This window comes from Ambystoma mexicanum, chromosome 9 (genome assembly GCF_040938575.1).
Source record: "Ambystoma mexicanum isolate Mex_15411 chromosome 9, UKY_AmexF1_1, whole genome shotgun sequence".
NCBI lineage: Eukaryota > Metazoa > Chordata > Amphibia > Caudata > Ambystomatidae > Ambystoma > Ambystoma mexicanum.
This window is the reverse complement of record NC_090931.1, coordinates 183,542,871-183,560,980: the sequence shown is the minus strand read 5'-3', so window position 1 is coordinate 183,560,980 and position 18,110 is coordinate 183,542,871. Positions and strand designations below refer to the sequence as shown.

The 18,110-nt window shown below is 47.5% G+C and overlaps 1 protein-coding gene across 5 annotated transcripts in view; it reads left to right on the top strand.

Annotated features, from left to right (window-relative positions):
• The window catches only part of KMT2A (lysine methyltransferase 2A), a 2,049,111-nt gene that overhangs the window by 1,024,508 nt on the left and 1,006,493 nt on the right, over positions 1-18,110 (top strand). For all 5 annotated transcript variants that reach the window (XM_069614436.1, XM_069614434.1, XM_069614435.1 and 2 more), the window contains exon 15: positions 7,958-8,142. In XM_069614436.1, coding sequence (XP_069470537.1) covers positions 7,958-8,142 — 185 coding nt within the window. The remainder of the gene's footprint in view (positions 1-7,957; positions 8,143-18,110) is intronic.

The following is an 18,110-nucleotide window of genomic DNA, read 5'->3' as shown; positions in this document are numbered from 1 at the left end:
CTCCCTTTTAAATAGCTGGAGTGCCATTTTGCTCCCACTTCGTTTTGTGAGCTTAACTTGTCTGGAATTTAAGGGAAGTGGTGTGTTGCATTTATGATTGTGATTTCTGACTTGCTTAGAATAGTGAAATGTTATACAACTGTTGAGTAAATAAATATATATTCTTTTACTTAGAAACATTGAGTCAGTGTTTGCCTGAATCATAGTAATTGCTGTCCTTTGTGTAACTATTTGTACTGCTCACTTACTCTTGAGATAAGTCTGGCTGCTCCGCTACTGCTACCACTATAACTGTGTAGTACAGGCTTGTTCTAAAGGTGAAATTGTACTGTCACTTGTAGTCTTAATTGTGTGTAGCGTTCCCAAAGGGTACTGCATATAATTCTGCCTAACAGTAGTTATCACTGTCACCAGTCAAGTCTTAATGTAAAGGGAGCGAAACAATGCTCCAAGAGGCACAGCCAAAAAGGGATTACTCCATGTAAGATGGGGTGTACTGGGTCTGTGGTTTAAAGTGACTAAAGTTAATGACAACTTTACCCTTTTCTGGGGGACAGTAGTCAGCCCCAGAAAATGGAGACGGGAAGTCTCAAAGACAACCCTGTCACTGCACATAAGGTGTGTAACACGCATGAGAATGAGTCCATGGAGTAGGTGAGGCTCCAGTGCTCAAGATTACACAAAAAGTGAAAACACACACAGCAAAACACATGTAAGAGTGGGGAAAAGGCTCACGCTTTACCAGGTGAGAAAAATAAATCCTAGAAACCAGCAAAGCTGCTGAGGGACTCATTAGGTAAGTCAAATAAGCCATTTATGAGAACGCTCCCTAACATTCACCGACAACACCACTACGATGTTCTACATCTGGAAGCAGGGGGCACCAGATCCCCAGCCCTCTCCAAGGAAGCGCAGGACCTATGGCACTGGGCCGTCGCTCAGAGGATGTTCCTGGTACCCTTTCATCTGGCAGGAGTGAAGAACACGGTTACCGACTCACTCAGCAGGGAGCTGTGCTCTTGCCACGAGTGGGAGCTTTGGCAGGATCAGGTGGACCTACTGTGTCGGAAGTTCGCCAGCAGGTTTCCCCAGTCGGGGAGCATGAGAGATGCATTCTCCTTTGCCTGGGACGGCCTGTTCCTCTATGCGTTCCCACCATTGCTGTTGATTCTGCGACTCATCAGTCAACTCAGACAGTCCCAGTGCAGGGTGATGCTTGTCGCACCAGCGTGGCCGAGGCAGATATGGTACCCGGACCTTCTGGACATGTTAACGTCCCCTCCAGTCAAGCTCCCGGCGGACGCAGATCTCGCCAGAGAAGGGGGCGCAATTCTGCACCACGATCCCGGAGCTCTGAACCTGCAGGCCTGGCTCCTGCAGCGCTAGAGTTTGGAGGATACAATATCCCGGCACTGTAAGGAAGTGCTTGCCAAGGCCAGGGCGTCTTCTACGCTGAAATGCTACGGGCACAAATGGAAGAGGTTCACAGTCTGTTGCGGAGCGCAGGAACTGGTCCCTCTGCGGATTACGGCTCAACAGATGCTGTCGTACATGCTGTCGCTGGCCAAGGCAGGATTGGCTCACGCCCCAATCCAGGTTCATCTGGCGGCTATCTCCCACTACACTAGGACTCCGGGACTGTCGTCGTTGTGGTCGCACCGACTGGTCAAGGAGTTCATAAAAGGACTCTTCCGTTTGTTCCCGCCGGTGAAGGCTCTGTCCCGGCGTGGGAGCTCAATGTGTTGCTGACTAGGCTCATGGGTCCTCAGTTTGAGCCTATGCATTCAGTACTGCTGAAGTTCTTATCGTGGAAGACAGCGTTTCTTGTGGCCATCACCTCTGCACGACGAGTGGGAGAGATCCAGGCCCTCTCCTGTAAGCCTCTGTACTTGACATTCCACGAAACGAGGGTCGTGCTTAGGACGCACCCCTCCTTCATGCCCAAGGTGCCGTCGGACTTCCATCTCAACGAGCCCTTGGTGTTACCTGTTTTCTTCCCATCGCCTTCGTCACCGGCTGAGAGGAATTTGCACTCGCTTGATGTGGCTAGAGCGCTGAAGTTCTACGGGGACCGCACAAAGAGTTTTCGGAAGACATCATAGCTGTTTGTGAACTTTGGGCCTGTGAACAAAGGGAAGGCCATCTCCAAGGCTTCCATTTCCAGGTGGCTCTCTGACTGCATCACCCATTGTCACCGGTTGGCAAACTGACTGTTGCCTGACCGTCCGAGAGCCCATTCGACCAGAGCGATCGCTGCAACTACGGCGCTCCTGTCTGGTGTGCCCCTGCTGGACATTGCAGGGCTGCTACGTGGAGGTCGACGCACCCCCTCATGAGATTCTACTGCGTTGACCAGGATTCCAGAGAAGAGTCCAGAGTCGGTCAAGCAGTGCTGCGCAACCTGTTCGCTTGAAGGTGAGCCTGGTGTGGAGGAAAGAGTTGCTTAATGTTGAAATGCTTAATGTTGAGCTCTGCCACCTCTCGTGTTTGTGCATGTGTGTACTGCTATGTATTCTTTATTCATGAGCATGTGAATCCATGCCAGACCCCATGCTGGAGAAGGAACAAGTTACTTATCTGTAACTGTTGTTCTCCAGCATGGGTCTGGCATGGATTCACATGCAAAACCTCCCGCCTACCCCTCTGCGGCTCTTCTCTTGGTCCTACTGCCACTTTATGTGCTACCAAATCTGAAGGTGGCTGCCAGAGGAGGGGCTTAGGTAGAGGGCAGTCATTTCCTGGGGGCAGTATGACCCAGAGACCAGTGATTGGTTGTTAGGAGAAAGACAGTTCAGAAACTAAACTGAAACTCATTTTTTCTTTACAGAGGATTCCCAGCCTGACGACAGGGAATATTCATGAGCATGTGAATCCATGCCAGACCCATGCTGGAGAACAACATTTACAGGTAAGTAACTTGTTGCGAATCTCACTGTCTGCAGTTCACCTAGCCGGAGAGGAGAATATATGGCGGCGGACGCTGTGAGCAAGAGATCTTCACCCCTTTGGGGAACCCCTCAAGTGGATCTGTTCGCGACCAGTGCGAACTGTACTGCTCCAGGGTTTTTTTTTCCCCCCAGAGGAGCTCTAGTGGACTGGGAGTTTCTGCGCATGTACGCGTTTCGTCCATTTGCCGTCAATCCTCACGTAATCAGGAGGTTGAGAAAGTTCGGGAAATCCGTGATCCTAATTGCTTCGGATTGGGGCAGGAGGACGTGGTACCCGGACCTTCTGGACATGTCCATCTGTCTTCCACAAAGAGAGGACCTTCTCTCGCGAGAGGAGGGTCATATACTCCATCCAGAAATCAAGCCTCTCAACCTTCACACATGTTTTGTGAAAGGTTGAAATATAAGGATTGGGACCTCTTGGACGACGTAATGGAAAATTCTCTTTCGGGCAGAAGGCCAGCAACAAAATCATTATACTGCTGCCATTGTAACAAATTCTGCAGCTCGTGCAGGGATACAAATGTGGACCCTTTTACATACAGTACACCTATGGTGTTATCATTCTTGTTACACCTGCTCAATCTGAGCCTCCAGGTTGGTATAATTAAAGGGTATCTGGCAGCGCTATCTATTTTAAAGAGCTCCTCTGAAGAGGTATCTTTCTTCAAGATTCCACTGGTTCTACAGTTTTTGAAAGGATTGACACATGTTTTTCCTCCCTTTTCAAGTCTTGGTTTGGGATCTCAACGCAGTTCTGAAATTCCTAATGTGTGCTCAATTCGAGCCTATTCACTCCTGTCCTTTAAGATGGTTAACTTTAAAGACCATCCTTTTAGTGGCACTTATATTAGCCCGTAGGGTGAGCGAACTTCAAGCCTTGTCCCGCCTGCCTCCTTACACAGTCTTCTTTACGAATAGAGTGGTCCCTAACGTTAAACCTACCTTTCTGCCTAAAGTTGTGTTGTGAGTTTCATTTAACTCAAATCATTCTACCTTCTTTCTAGCCCCATCCTCATACTGGAAAGGAAGAGGAGAGGCTACACAGGCTTGATCCAAAATGTGCACTTAGTTTCTACCTTTCAAGAACGTCTAAATTTATTCAAGACGATCAACTTTTTGTTGGTTACAGTTGGGTATGGCAGTCTCAAAACAAACTCTATCTAAGTGGATCATCCTAGGAATCTCGTAATGCTATAGATTAGCTGGAAAATATCCTCCTGAGAGTCTCAGAACACATTGGACTAGGGGCATGGCTACTTCCTGTGCCTTACAGAGCAGAGTCCCAATTAAATATATTTTTGCGGCCGTAACATGGTCCTCAGTCCACACTTTTACCAAGCATTATAGTCTGGACGCTTCCTTAGGCCGGGAAGGTGTTTTTGGGAAGGCATTGTTACATTATGTACACACAGACCAGTAAGTAACTCCTAAATTCTAATTGGATTCTGTAAATTCTGACGCCCTCCTCCAAAGATGAAAAAACTGCTTCTGGAGTCTTATAAGAAGAGGAATACTTGGGAGGACACAATCCATTTGAAGAACAAGTTACTTACCCCTGTTAACGTTCTTTCGACTGGATGTTCCTTCCACGTATACCTCATCGCCCCTCCCAGCCAGCCCTACAGTAGAATTTCCATGTCATTGCAGCTTACGCTCTTTCAGAGTGAGTAGCTGTCGGGCGTAGGTTTAAACCAATAAACGGAAAAACGGAAGCAAACTGTCCCTGCGTGCGCTGTATACCATTGATGACGTCGACACCAAGACGGAGGCCCTCGAGGGACATCGATTCGACAGGCATTGACGTACAGCGCCCCCTGCTGGAAACATTTTCCGAAGAAGCAGCTAAAGCTGGATATGGATATATCCTAGGATGGGGAATACGTGGAGAACATCCAATCGAGAAAACGTTACCAGTGGTGAGCAACTTGTTCTTCTGGTGCTTGTATCTGCATGTGAGGCTCCCTGATGGCCGAACAAAAACAACCGGAGGACCTAGACGCGTGAGGGATCATTGGCACTACATGCCACATTAGAGATAGTGTTAGACACGCCCATGTCGACGTCCCTTTTCTATCTTTGAAAAAAAGATGCAATACTCTACTATTCCCATTAGATGCCAGACTATATGCACAGCATGTGAATTTAAGCAGATACAAGCACCAGAAATACGATTAAAGTAAGTAATGTATGTATTATTTTTATAACTAATTGTCTAAGGTTTATTCTTGTCTTCTTACCTTTTGGACTCATTGTAGACCCCTTACTAAGCTCACTCTTCCACAGACTTGGGGCCTCATCACAAGTTGGGCCCTATCCCTTAAATGCGGTGGTAATGCTATTATCGCCGCATTTATAGCAATAGTGCGCTCAGAAATATTATTGGCTAAAACGATGACCAATAATCAAAAATATATCTAAATATTATTTTTAAAGTCCCTATGTAAAGTAATGAGCAAATGAAGCTCAAATTTTAAAATGGGAAGCACGAGGAGGCATCCATTTTGTGAAATGGATGCCTCCTGTGCTTGCCCATGCGGCACTAATGAAGCAAAAGCCAGCCTGCTGTAATAAACGAAAGCTACCACTGGGTGGCTTTTGCTTCATTGGTGCCGGAGGACGGAGACCAGAGACTGCAGGCAGGAAAGCTGCATCTGGGTAAGTGCAATTTTTTTTTTAAATAAGCACTAGCTGCGTTTCTTTTTTCCCCCACTGGCTCCAAGCTGAAGCTACCGCAAACATAAATACAACGTTTTAAAAGCTGCGGTTTTCTTTCTAAGTTTCTCGCGCTCCTTCGAGCTGGAGGAGCCCGAGAAACATAGAAAGAAAAACCGCAGCGATTTTGAAACACAACCGCGTTGTGTTTCTGCCTGCCGTGGCTATCACTTTGAGTCTCCCGGGCTGTGTTTTGAAATGCCACAGTGCTTCTCACTACAGCGGCTTTCGCGTGGAGTCTCCTGGGCTCCTCCAACCCTGAGGGAGTCCAGGAGACTCCAAGCGAAAGCTGCTGCAGTGAGAAATACAACGTTGTTGTATTTGTCAATGCTGCAGTATTTACAAATACAATAATGTTGTTATTCTGACTGCAGCGGCTTTCATTTGGAGTCTCCTGGACTCCCTCGTGGTTGGGGGAGCCCAGGAGACTCCATGCGAAAGCCGCTGCAGTCAGAATAACAGCGTTGTTGTATTTATGATTTCCGTGGTTTTCCAACCACGGCAATCACATATACAACAACTTTGTATTTTTAATTGCCGCGCCTCTGCTTTTTGCCTTCATTTTACGTTTTCTGTGCTTCCGTGGGCTTGGGGAGCACCGAAAACATAAAATGAAAGTGAAGGCAGCCCCCTCATCTCTGCTCTGGCTGCAGTAAGCAAAAGCTCCCAGTTGGGGGCTTTTGCTGCTTGTTTACTGCTGCCAGGGCAGAGCTGAGGAGGCTGCCTGAAATGGTAAAATGGATGCTCCCATGTAACCGCTTTGAGCCTATCTTTAAACTATGTTTTAGACTATTGGCCATCTTTTTAGCCAGTAATATTTCTGAGCGCACTATTCCTTTAAGGGCTGGCCCAATCACGAGTTTGGCCCTGCCAGGACGCAATCACCTCCAGCTTTGAGCTGGAGGCGACACAGCGTTTTCGGTGCCATTTGTTCGGGCGCAGTTTGCACTGCCACTAATAGTGCCCTCAGTTCTATTGGGTCCAAAGGACCCAATGCGGAATGGGGAATTACCGCTGTGCTTCTACTGGTAATCCGGTGCAAATTGTGCCAAACCTAGTAGCGGTAAAGCTAATTGCATTGCGGTATCCCGGTGCAATTACCGCTGGGAAACCGCCAACATCCTGATGAGGCCCTTAGCCTTGACCACTCGTCTTGCTACCTTGAACTGGTTTGGCTGTAGCTTCCAGAGTTGTCCCTGTCCCAATCATAGGCTGGTCTCCTATACATCTGTCCACATTAGGGCCTCATTACAAGTTTGGCGATATTTCAGTGGTACATCCGCCCAAATGCCGCCGATTTTAGCCCCACCGCCCAACTTGTAATGAGGCCCTAAATCTCCAGTTGGACTTTGTGTGAAAATGTCATTACCATGAAAGCTCACTATTCTGTTTTTTATATATTTTCTGAAATGTTTTGAATTTTCTCTCCTGTAAATATTTTCTAGTATTACTTTTGCACAACTTTATTATAAACGGTATATATTTGTACAGATATATTGCAAGGACATTCCCATATTGTGATCTTATTGAAAGTGTTTACTGTACACTTAAACCAACCTACTTCTTCTGGAGGGTTGCCTTGACTGCTCAGCCTGCATATCACTTGGAGAGTCAAGATAGAAGCACCTGTTAAACCTAACACAGTAAGTTGATAGGTCTAGGCCCTAGAAATAGGAGCCAAGAAAATTCTCCTTAACACATCCGTTCACCTTGTTCTGACATACACAGGCTGTCCTTTCACAGCCTTGACCAAATCTTGCTTCTGGTTACCTGCGCAGAGAAGTATGTCATACGTGACAAAAAGTAGTTTCACTCCATTTCTTTGTCTTGAGTCCTTTATTCCTTCTCCCCTGTCACTGAAATGAAAGGAATTTCTCAGAGATAATCTGATCCTGTCACAAAACCACATTCCTTACAAGACTAAGAAAAACATGTTGTTTTGAATAAGTAAATAAAAGCTTGTAACTTGAAATAATAACAGTTGTGCCCTTCTTCAATCCGTTTGCCAAATAACATTGACCGCAGTAAGATAATTTTGTCACATGTAGTCAAAGATAATGTTGGGTGAGATTTGGGAAATGTTACAAAAGCATTTTGGTGAGCACCTTGATTCAATGCAAGTGAAGAACTTTATTGTGAAGTATTTCATAGCTGAAAGCAGGAGAGGATATGGATTTTGGGCACAGTTGGAATTGTTCTAAATGTGTGTCTCATAGCTTGCCAGCCAAAGATCTTTCTCATGTATCCCAATATCTTGCAGATTTTGTGATTAGTATCTGCCTTCATTATTGCAGACGAGATGTATGAGATCCTATCTAATCTTCCTGAGAGTGTGGCATACACCTGCATAAACTGCACAGACAATCACCCTGCTGAGTGGCGGTTGGCCCTGGAAAAGGAGGTGCAGACATCACTGAAGCAAGTCTTGACAGCTCTCTTGAACTCACGAACTACCAGCCATTTATTACGTTACAGACAGGTGCGTGAGGCCCCTTTGCTTTGTCTAGTCTGGGATCAAATATGGGTATTCATTTTATCCAAAGGACAATTACCTGTGCTAATAAAATGTTGATCTTTTTCACATTCATTTGTTTGTGTAATTTCCTTGTGAAAAGTTAAATGTTTTAATGCATCTGGAACTCTTTCTACATTATAAGGGAATAATGCCTTTGGAGCTGGAAGGGAATAGAGCACCTGAACAGTTTTGGGCTTTCTCTATAAGGAATTTGAAGCACAGGTGTGACCCAGCCTGCACTCACTTTCTGAACCTGATTCTCCCACTGGAATCTAGTGTCCGATGCTTGTGAATCTGCTTACAATCACGTTGTGTGCATATAGTTTGAGATCTAGTGGTAATGGCAGAGTATTGTATCTTTCTTTCGAAGATCGAAAGGGGACGTCAACATGGGCGTGACTAGCAATGTCCCTGACGTGTAGTGTACTCAAATTCCTTCATGCGTCGAGGTCCCACCAGATTGTTTTTTTCCGTATTTCTGGTCGGTCGCTTAATGCTGAGCTCGACTATTGAGATTATATTGCTACTTGCTGTATCTTGGCGTGTCCATCACCAGACATCTTCAATGGCTGTTCAATGACTTTTCAAATCCCTCTCAACATCTGAACCTATTTCCTGAGTCTACACCTCCGGCGACTCGACGGCTGTTTTCATGGCCATGGCCCTCAGGCCCGGCCTTACAGTAGGGACAGTGGGAACATGTTTCTACTGACTATCCTCTTGAGAATACCTTTTCCTTGCCTCCCCCCCTTTCGTCTGGCTACTTTTTTCCTCCATTATGGAGCGAACTCCTTTGAAATTTTGTCCATCGCGTAACGGCAAATTGCCTTGGAAGGACACTCATAAAGGGTGCAATCTGTGCCTCCCCCATGACCATGATGATGGCAGTTGCAAGCCCTGTAAGTTCTTTCGGCCCAAAACCCTTAAGGACAGAGGCACCAAAGGGTGGCCCCTCTATACCATGCAGGCAGAGTCACTCTACCGCCGGCGCCTCGTACAAGGAGTGTGTAAGCAGCCACGGCTCTGAATCAGAGCCCATAGACGTAACCATGGACTCTACTGATAACCGTGTGTCTGTCCCCAACCCCGATAAGAATGCTGCTGGCAGTGCGATCGGTAGTTTACAGCCCAGCGACAAAGACACACACCATTCCCATAAAACCAAGCACAACACCCCTCGCCTCCCTCGACGGATTTATCGAAGAAGCCATTGATGCCTGTAGGCCCGTCAAAGGTTTTGACTGGGCCTACTTAACCTTGCGGTTCAGGGTCCGATGCGACCCAGCGATCGCTGCCTGCGCAAGGCCCTAAGACATGGGCCTCACAGGGAACCTCCCATAAAACTTTGGTGCACGTTGCGGGATGTCGAAAGACATGCCGAAACGAGCCTCACTTGCTTGAATGCTGCCAAAACTTCGGGAGAAGCTTTCCAAGGCCCATTCTCATGGCTCTGGACTTAAGAAGACCTCCCCTTTGCCTGAGGGGCATTCTCCAGCCTTTCCTCCTCTGTCTCAGGCCCTACAGCAGGACTCTGTTCCAGCTGCTCCATCTTTCCCTCCCATTGATGAATCCTTTTCCTCTTTATAAACCAGGGACAAATTTGAGACCTTCATGGAATTAATGTCTGCTTTTATCAAATGTTCTGATAAACCTGACAATGTCGACATGTACTCCTGAGAACATCTTTGACGTCTTTTATTTCCTGTAACCGGATCAGGTGTCACAAGACCCGGTTTCTCAAGATCCAGATACCTGGATCCCCATCTGATGACCATGGTACTTGGCCCACTACCCCTGCCCATGAGCCTGAGCTCGACAATATCTTTCTGGATGCTCCGCCTGTTTCTCAACCCCCCGAGGCTTCGCCAGTTGATGATCAAACATTGTTTAGTACCCTCCCCAGGAATCGTGACACAGGAGACAGTACCCAACTCGGATTTCGTTGGGGATAACCTGAAAGAGAATGTCCCCTTCATTCAGGTCATCCCTCTTTTGAACTCAGTTAAGAAGCGACTTGCCCCCTCCTTACTTACACCCTCACTCACTCATCAACCAGAGAGTGGGAAAAAAAATCGTATCGTGCCCTCGGATCCTTTATTCATCAGAAGACATGCCGTTCCGGACTCCCTGGTTGTGACAACTACCAGGAAACATGCAGGGGTTCCTCTGTCGTCGTCTGAGTCACCTCCCGACAAGGACTGCAAGAAGCTTTATGCTCTTTGAAAAGGTATAACCACCTCAGCTGCTATCAGCACTCGTATTGCTAATAACACCACGCTTTGGGCTAGCTATAACGACGTACAGTGGGGGCTAGTGCAAGAGGTCCTGCTAAATGTTCCAGAGCCTACTCGATCACAGCTTCTAGCAGTGGTGAATGAAGGGCGTCGTGTGACGCAGAGCATATTAAAAAATACCCTTGATTCAGCGGAGATGGCAGGGCAGGTACTAGCGGAAGGGACCCTGTTGAAGCGCCATGCGTGGGTCAAGAACTCTGGCTTTGAGCCCGAAACACAGGCTTCTCTTATTAATAAATCTTTGGAGGATTCTGCCCTCTTCTGGAAAGCGGTAGATGAGGCCCTCAAAACTGCAAAGAAAGAACACAAAACGCTGATTTCACTGAACCAAATCTCGGCCAAACCATTTGTTCAACGTGGAATCTTTAACCCCCACCGGTCCTCTCACAGGCAGTCCTTTTCCCGCTCCTTTCCAGGTGCCTTTGGAACCGGAGGGTCTCCTTGGTATTCCGGCCAGGGCACTTCCAGCAGTTTCCAAACCCCTCAACAGCTGTGATTTCGCATGGCAACGGTAGGGGAGAAAATCGGCACAGAGGCTCAGAGGCTCCCCGGGCCCAGGCAGCAAATTACTTGGTGGTGCAGGTACACTCCCATGTTTCCATGGTAGGGGGACGATTAACATCTTTCACCCACTCTGCGTACATCACATCTCGGAGCAAGGTTTTCTGGTGGAAAATTCCAGTAATGAAAACATTTATGAAATGTGTAAAAAGACTTCACCCACCTATTTCTAACCCAACTCCCGGATGGAACTTGAATGTCATTCGTACAAGACTAATGGGACCTCATTTTGAGCCAATTCACAAGGCTAGTCTTAAGGCTCTCACCTATAAGACTGCCTTCCTAGTGGCTATTACCTCTATCAGGCCAGTTAGTGAACTGCAGGCTCTCTCAGTTCAAGACCCATTTGTAACCATTCATAAGGACAAAGTGGTGCTACGCACACAACCACGCTTTGCACCGAAATTCATTTCTAAATTCTATGTGAACCAATCCATCGAACTTCCAACTTTTGTCCAGCATCTCACCAACTCAGCTGAAAGAAGCCTCCATACACTAGATGTTAGGAGAGCAGTGTGGTGTATTACCTTCATAAAACAAAACTACTATGAAAGACAAACCAATTCTTTGTTTCTGTTGCCGCTGGTAGAGAAGGGAACCCTGTCTCTAAGTTGGCCGTATCTAGATAGATTGTTAAATGCATCACACCGTGTTATTCTCTTGCCAAAAGAGATTTGCCCTTTACGCCTAGAGCACATTCTACCCAGGCACAGGAGCTACTATAGCATTTATTGCAAATGTTCTATTTGCAAAGCAGCTATCTGGAGTTCTGTTCACACTTTCACTGAACATTACTGCTTAAACAGACACTCGAAGTCTGATTCTCTGCTGGGACTAGCAGTGCTAAGACATCTCTTTGCTTCTGTTCCTTCACCCATCCCACCACGATCTCCTGGTACTGCTCGCTGGGCCATGCACAACATGTGATTCTAAGCAGATTCACAAACTTTTCCTTCATTGGATCTTTCATGGAGTAATGTGCATTGAATATTCCCCGCCGGCAGGCTGGGAATCCTCAGTACATTTTTATTATAGCTTATAATAGAACTTTTAATATCACTTTAGTAGCTCATCTATGTACTTTTGGGTGCATTCTGCCTCAGTCAGTGGGACGTCGAGTGACTAGCCCCACCCAGGAGGCCATCTTCAGATTCTAACATCACATCGTGCTGGGAGTCCTCGAGGCTTTCTCTCCTAGAGAAAAAAGGGCAGAATCTAGAAATACTTTCCAATACATTTTGAACTTTATGCCAGAATTCAGAAATACTTTCAATCTATACAGATAAGTGCTTTTCTATTCAAATTATGGAAGAAAAACGTAAAGCTCTTTTCAAGGCATGCCCGTCATGTGGAATCAAGAATGGGCAAGTTGCCGTTGTGATGGAAGTATGACAACGGCAAGCAATACAGGTTTGAATCCCGGTCCCGCACTTAGAAACTGGTCTCTGCTATTAAGCGTGTTATATGTCCTGTAATGTCCCCTTGTACCCCCCACCCCCCTCTGGTCACCCGTGATGTCCCCTTGTACCCCCCCCCCGGTCCCCTGTGATGTCCGTTTGTACCCCCCAGCCCCCTCTGGTCCCTATGATGTCCCCTTGTACCCCCCACCCACCTCTGGTCCCCCGTGATGTCGGTCTGTACTTCCCACACCCCCTCTGGTCTCCCGTGATGTCTGTTTGTACACCCACCGCCCTCTGGTTTCTCTTGGAATCACGACAACGGCAAGCAACACAGGTTTGAATGCCAGTCCCGCAGTTAGAAACTGGTCTCCGGTATTAAACGCGTTATATGTCCCGTGATGTCCCCTTGCACCCCCACCCCCCTCTGGTCCCGCGTGATGTCCCCTTGTACCCCCCACCCCCTCTGGTCCCCCGTGATGTCTGTTTGTACCCTCCACCTGTCCCCCGTGATGTCCCCTTGTACCCCCCCACTGGACCCCCGTGATGTCCCCTTGTACCCCCCACCCCTCTGGTCCCCCGTGATGTCCGTTTGTACCCCCAGCACCTTCTGGTTCCCTGTGACCCTTTGTACCCCCACCACCCTCTGGTCCCCCGTGATGTCCCCTTGTACCGCCACCCAGCTCCCCTGTGATGTCCCCTTGTCCCCCCCTCCTCTGGTCACCTGTGATGTCTCCTTGTACCCCCACCCCCTCTGGTCCCCCATTTGTACCCCCCACCCCTCTGGTCCCCCGTGATGTCCGTTTGTACCCCTCACCCCCCTCTAGTCCCCTGTGACGTCCCCTTGTACCCCCACCTCCCTCTCTTGTCCCCCGTGATGTTGCTGTGCCTCCCATCCCCCTCCCTGGTGCCCCGTGATGTCACTGTGCCTCCCACCCCTCTCCCTGGTCCCCAGTGATGATGTTGTGCCCCCCTCTGCCCCTGTATGTCCTTCCCCGCCCCCCCCATGCTTTCCAGCTCTCTTCTTTCCCGCGTCCACCCTAATCCCTTCTCCTCCCCACCCCCCACACCTACTCACTGCAGGAGTTGTCTTGATTCACTATGGTTTCACCATATCCGACCTGTTGCCAGCGCTTGGATTTGACTTTATGGACACATTGACTTTGTTGACTTTGGTGCTTCACCTTCTCAACTCACTTGCAGGACCTCCCTGTATCTCATACCCAGGTTGGCCCTGAATCATGCTGTGCCCATCGTCTTCTTGAATCCTTGCCTACATTTTTCTGTTCCCTGCAACATTACGTGTTTTATTGACCTCTGCAACTCTATCATGCTCTCCGCTCTGCTTCTCTGCTCTTTTTCACTGTTTTATTCACTGTTCTCTCCTCCTCTCCCTCTCTTCTCCCGGCCTCCCTTACTTTTTTCTTTGCACATAATCCATCAGAATTGTCTTTGGACCTAGTACGATAGCAACAATTGTTTGTTCTCCTCCCCCCCCCACTTCCCTCCCATACTTGTTCTCCTACCCCAAAGCCCTTCCAGCACTATCAGAAATGTCGTCAGGCCTAGTACTATAGTCGTTTGTTTTGTTCCTCTCCCTCCTCCTCCCCTCTCCCTCACCTCTTGTATTAATCCAGCTCTACCAGAAATGTCGTCAGGCCTAGTATGGTAGTCGCATGTCTGTTTCCCATTTCCTTCCTATCTGTGTCTTAGCTCTTGCACTATCTGAAATGTTGCTGAGCCGAGTACGATAGTTATTTCACATTCTTGTTGTTCATGGCCAGTAAGAATGTCATTGCAGTTTCGCCTGCTTCTTTCCTTGCCTTGAAGCGTTTTGATACACATTGTGTATAGGCGCTACATAAATAAACTATCATATCATATAAAAGAACAATTATAATTACATGAGGGAGACAAGTATTCTGAATGCATATATTGTCTCTATTCAAATCACATTCACTTAGATTGTGACATTTGTGCCACCTTTAGCACAAAAAACCTCAACGGCAGAAAAAGAAGACTTGCCCTTTGGCTTAATGTGGCAAGATACCCCCCTTCAGAGGCAGAGTCCTGTAGACGTGTGGTGGAGGACAGAACAGACCGGCCCCAAACGCATAAGAGGGCTAGCTCAGAGGAGAGAATGCTGCCTTCTTTTAAAAGAAAAAAGGAAGGGAAAATCCCAACCTTCGAGGACTTCGCTGATGACGGATCCTCCGAGGACAAAACCTGTTTCGGCAAGTGCTCCATGGACGAGCGCAACGGCCCCCGCCAAAGCCCAAAAATCATTGTTGACCACAGCGTCACTGTCGTCAACGCCATCATCGTCATCAGCCATCAAAGCATTCGTCTGAACTCGCAAACGGGAAAACAACTAAAATCTATGTTGCCGACAACAACGTCCACGTGCCCGTTGACGACAGTGGTGACGATGCTCCCGTCGATATTTCTTTCAGCACTGTCAACGGGGGTGGTGGTAGCTCAAAAAAGATTAGAGAGTCCTCGTCCACATGCACGGAAAAAATCTCAACAATAAGAAAAAAACTAAGTAAAACTGGAAAACTCAAACCACAAACCTGAATCTGGGGACAAGCAGATGCCAGATGGAAAGGCACAAGAGCCAACAGATGACTCTACACAGTACAACGTCCTTTCATCTCGGGATGTTTTTTCGTGGGTCTACACCAGTACAACACGGCCCGATAATTATTAAGCTGCCTCTCAGGCCCTTGCAGTCACCCAACACCATGGAAGACCAGGCCATAATATCACGAACTGGGGAACCATCACCACCTCGCTCACCTAAAGAAGCTTCTGATCAGCCCACAGCATCCAAGGGTCTAGCCCTATCCCTAATCTCGTTGATTCTCCCAGATAAGATACTGGAATACCATATTAAATCGGATTTTGAGCAAGGATGCTCACCCCAGTGCTCGGAGGAAGACCAGTAATGGCCATAGGAAGCACCCATGAGACCAAGGTTGCAAGAGTTTTATCGGAGCCTACGTTTCTGAGGCTGGCTGCCCCCTAAACTCCCCAACCAAAAGAGCCTTTGCTCAACCCACAGTCTCTGTTCTCAAGACAGGTCTGGTCTACCCTCCAATCTCTGCTTCAACAATTAGATACTAGGCTACCAGTGGTCCCAGTTCAGCCACAGGTAGCTGATAAGGCACCAGGCCCCTCGGCGAAGCCCCACAGGCCTAGCAGAATAATTCCGCTAGAACAAGTTGGTGATCCTAAAAGTAATGCGCCTACCAGGCCTACAATCTCACCCCAAACAGTGCCTCCTATCAAGGCTGTGAGGCACACCAGACAAAACAGAACCAGCAGCCCTGTCACAGAGCGAGGCACTTCCCCAATGCCGCAATGCTCCCCATACCATCAAGAAGAGGGAGAACTCCAATATTCTACCACGGGGGTAATAGAGACACCAATACCTTTACCTCTATATCACTGTCATGGGTCTAAACCAAGACACAGAAGTCTAAATAATCAAAAATAACGCCCTGAGAGCAGCACTTGGCATAAATAAAAACTCGCATCTCCATCTGACGTCCCCACAAATGGCTCTCTACCAACAACAAAATACAATTAAAAATGATATCTCTGACACACAAAGCCTTAAATAACGCTGCCCCTAACTACCTCATAGACAAGATTCATAGAAGAACCTCTCTCAGACCTACCAGAACTGGCAATGTCAATTGCCCGACAGTACCCAGGTTCAGGCTCGCCACGGTTGGTGGCAATAGTTTCCCAGTGAGGGCGGCCAAAACCTGGAACCTACTGCCACAACATCTGAGAGCAGACCAACCCTCCCCACACTTTAGGAAAAACGCTATCAAACACAACATCTCTTCGGACCTCTAGTGTCCCCTCCTCCAGGTTGCGACCTTTTCCTGCCTTATACATTCCGCTTTGCCCTGCAAACCTTGTATATGACTCTGTGAACAAGTGCATACTGTAATTTATTCTCATCCTACGTTTTGATGACTTTGTGAATAAGTGTATATTTTAATTTATTCTTATCCCACTTTTTGACTTGCTGTAATACTCTATGCCTGTAGAGTTTGCTGTAATACTCTATGCCTGTATATTTAGTAACCCTGTAAGCCTTGCATGTTCTTACTGCTGCGCCCTTCTACCCCCGGGTCTGGTGCGCATAAAAAGTGAATAAAACAACCAAACAAAAGAACTGTTGGGTCAGTCACCACCCAACGACATAACAGCGTTCCACAATATGGCCAAAAGGCATGTGAGGAATTTGGCCTAATTCCCTCTGAGCAGAAAAAGGATGGTTTCCTTTTTGACTTGATGCACAAGCGCAGAAAGGCGGTAATGTCCACTCCCATTCTAGCCCACGTATGGGGAAAAAGGACCGTTACTCGTGAAGAAACCCTTCTCAGAGCCAGCATTAAAAGGTCACCTGGAAAAGAAATTAAAGGCACCGGAGGTGTCCCCGAAATGCCTTGCGTCTCAACCAACCCCCGACTCGGTAGTGGCAGCGACGGCATGCAGAAAATCAAACGCTCATGCGCAGTGCCACCTGACAATGGCAGCAGGAAACGAGATGAGGAGCCACAACAGTTAAAGCAGCAAATTTCTTGGCAATAATCTCGAGATACGACCGCAAGATGTGGAACAGGGTGGCCCCAATGTTAGAGTACTTGCCAGAAGATGAACGTAAACAGGCCCTGGACATCCTGCAAGAAGGGGAAGATGCTTTCAATCATGCGATCAACATTGCTGTCAACATCGCGAAAACAGGCTTTAAACAAATCGGCAATGGCGTTGTGCTACTGCGACAAGCATGGTTAAAATGCACAGATTTCAGAGCGGACGTTCAAAGGTGCTAGTCAAGCCCTTCATGGGAGACCAATTTATTGGCCCAAAAATTGAAGATGCCCTTAAAACGATAAAAACTGACAGATACAGAAAGGTCGCTTGGCACCCTGAATGTGGGATGCAATTTACGCTCCTTCCGGACAATCTCGGGTCGCTCCACAGCGACTAATAGAGAAGGTAAAGTGTACCAACGGGGAGCCTCCTATTCACAAATATACTACCAAGGATACCGTAGAGCATACCCGTGCAAACAAAAGGACTGCAAACAAGCCCCAAGAAGGCGGCAGCCAACATCTGCCCCAAGGGGCAGGCAGCAGAAACGAACCTGACTTTAATCGACCACGGACACCCAGCTGTCGAGCTGTAGCAAGTGGGAGGCAACTTGCAGTACCATTTGCAGCATTGGCAACAGTTATCAACAGACAGATGGGTGTTGGACATCATACAAAAAGGACACATAATAAAATTCCAAGAAACCCCCCCACCCCTACGCCTCCAATATTTCAACACCAAACCCATTTAGACATCTTGATAAGCCAAGGGAAGAAACTGCTCATAAAACATGCAATCAAAAAAGTCCCAGAACATCAAAGGGGCATGGGCACATACTCCTGGTTCTTCGTAGTCCGAAACCGGATGAGTCATGGCAGCCAATTATAGACTTAAGAGGTCTAAATGGGCACGTCAAGTAACAAAAGTTCAAGATTGTGACCTTAACAGAAGTTACATCATCAATACAGGAAAATAACTTGCTAGCTACTCTGGATCTCAAAGATGCATATTTTCACATTCCCATTCAAAAGGGCCACAGAAAGTTTCTAAGATTTGTGGTGGGTAC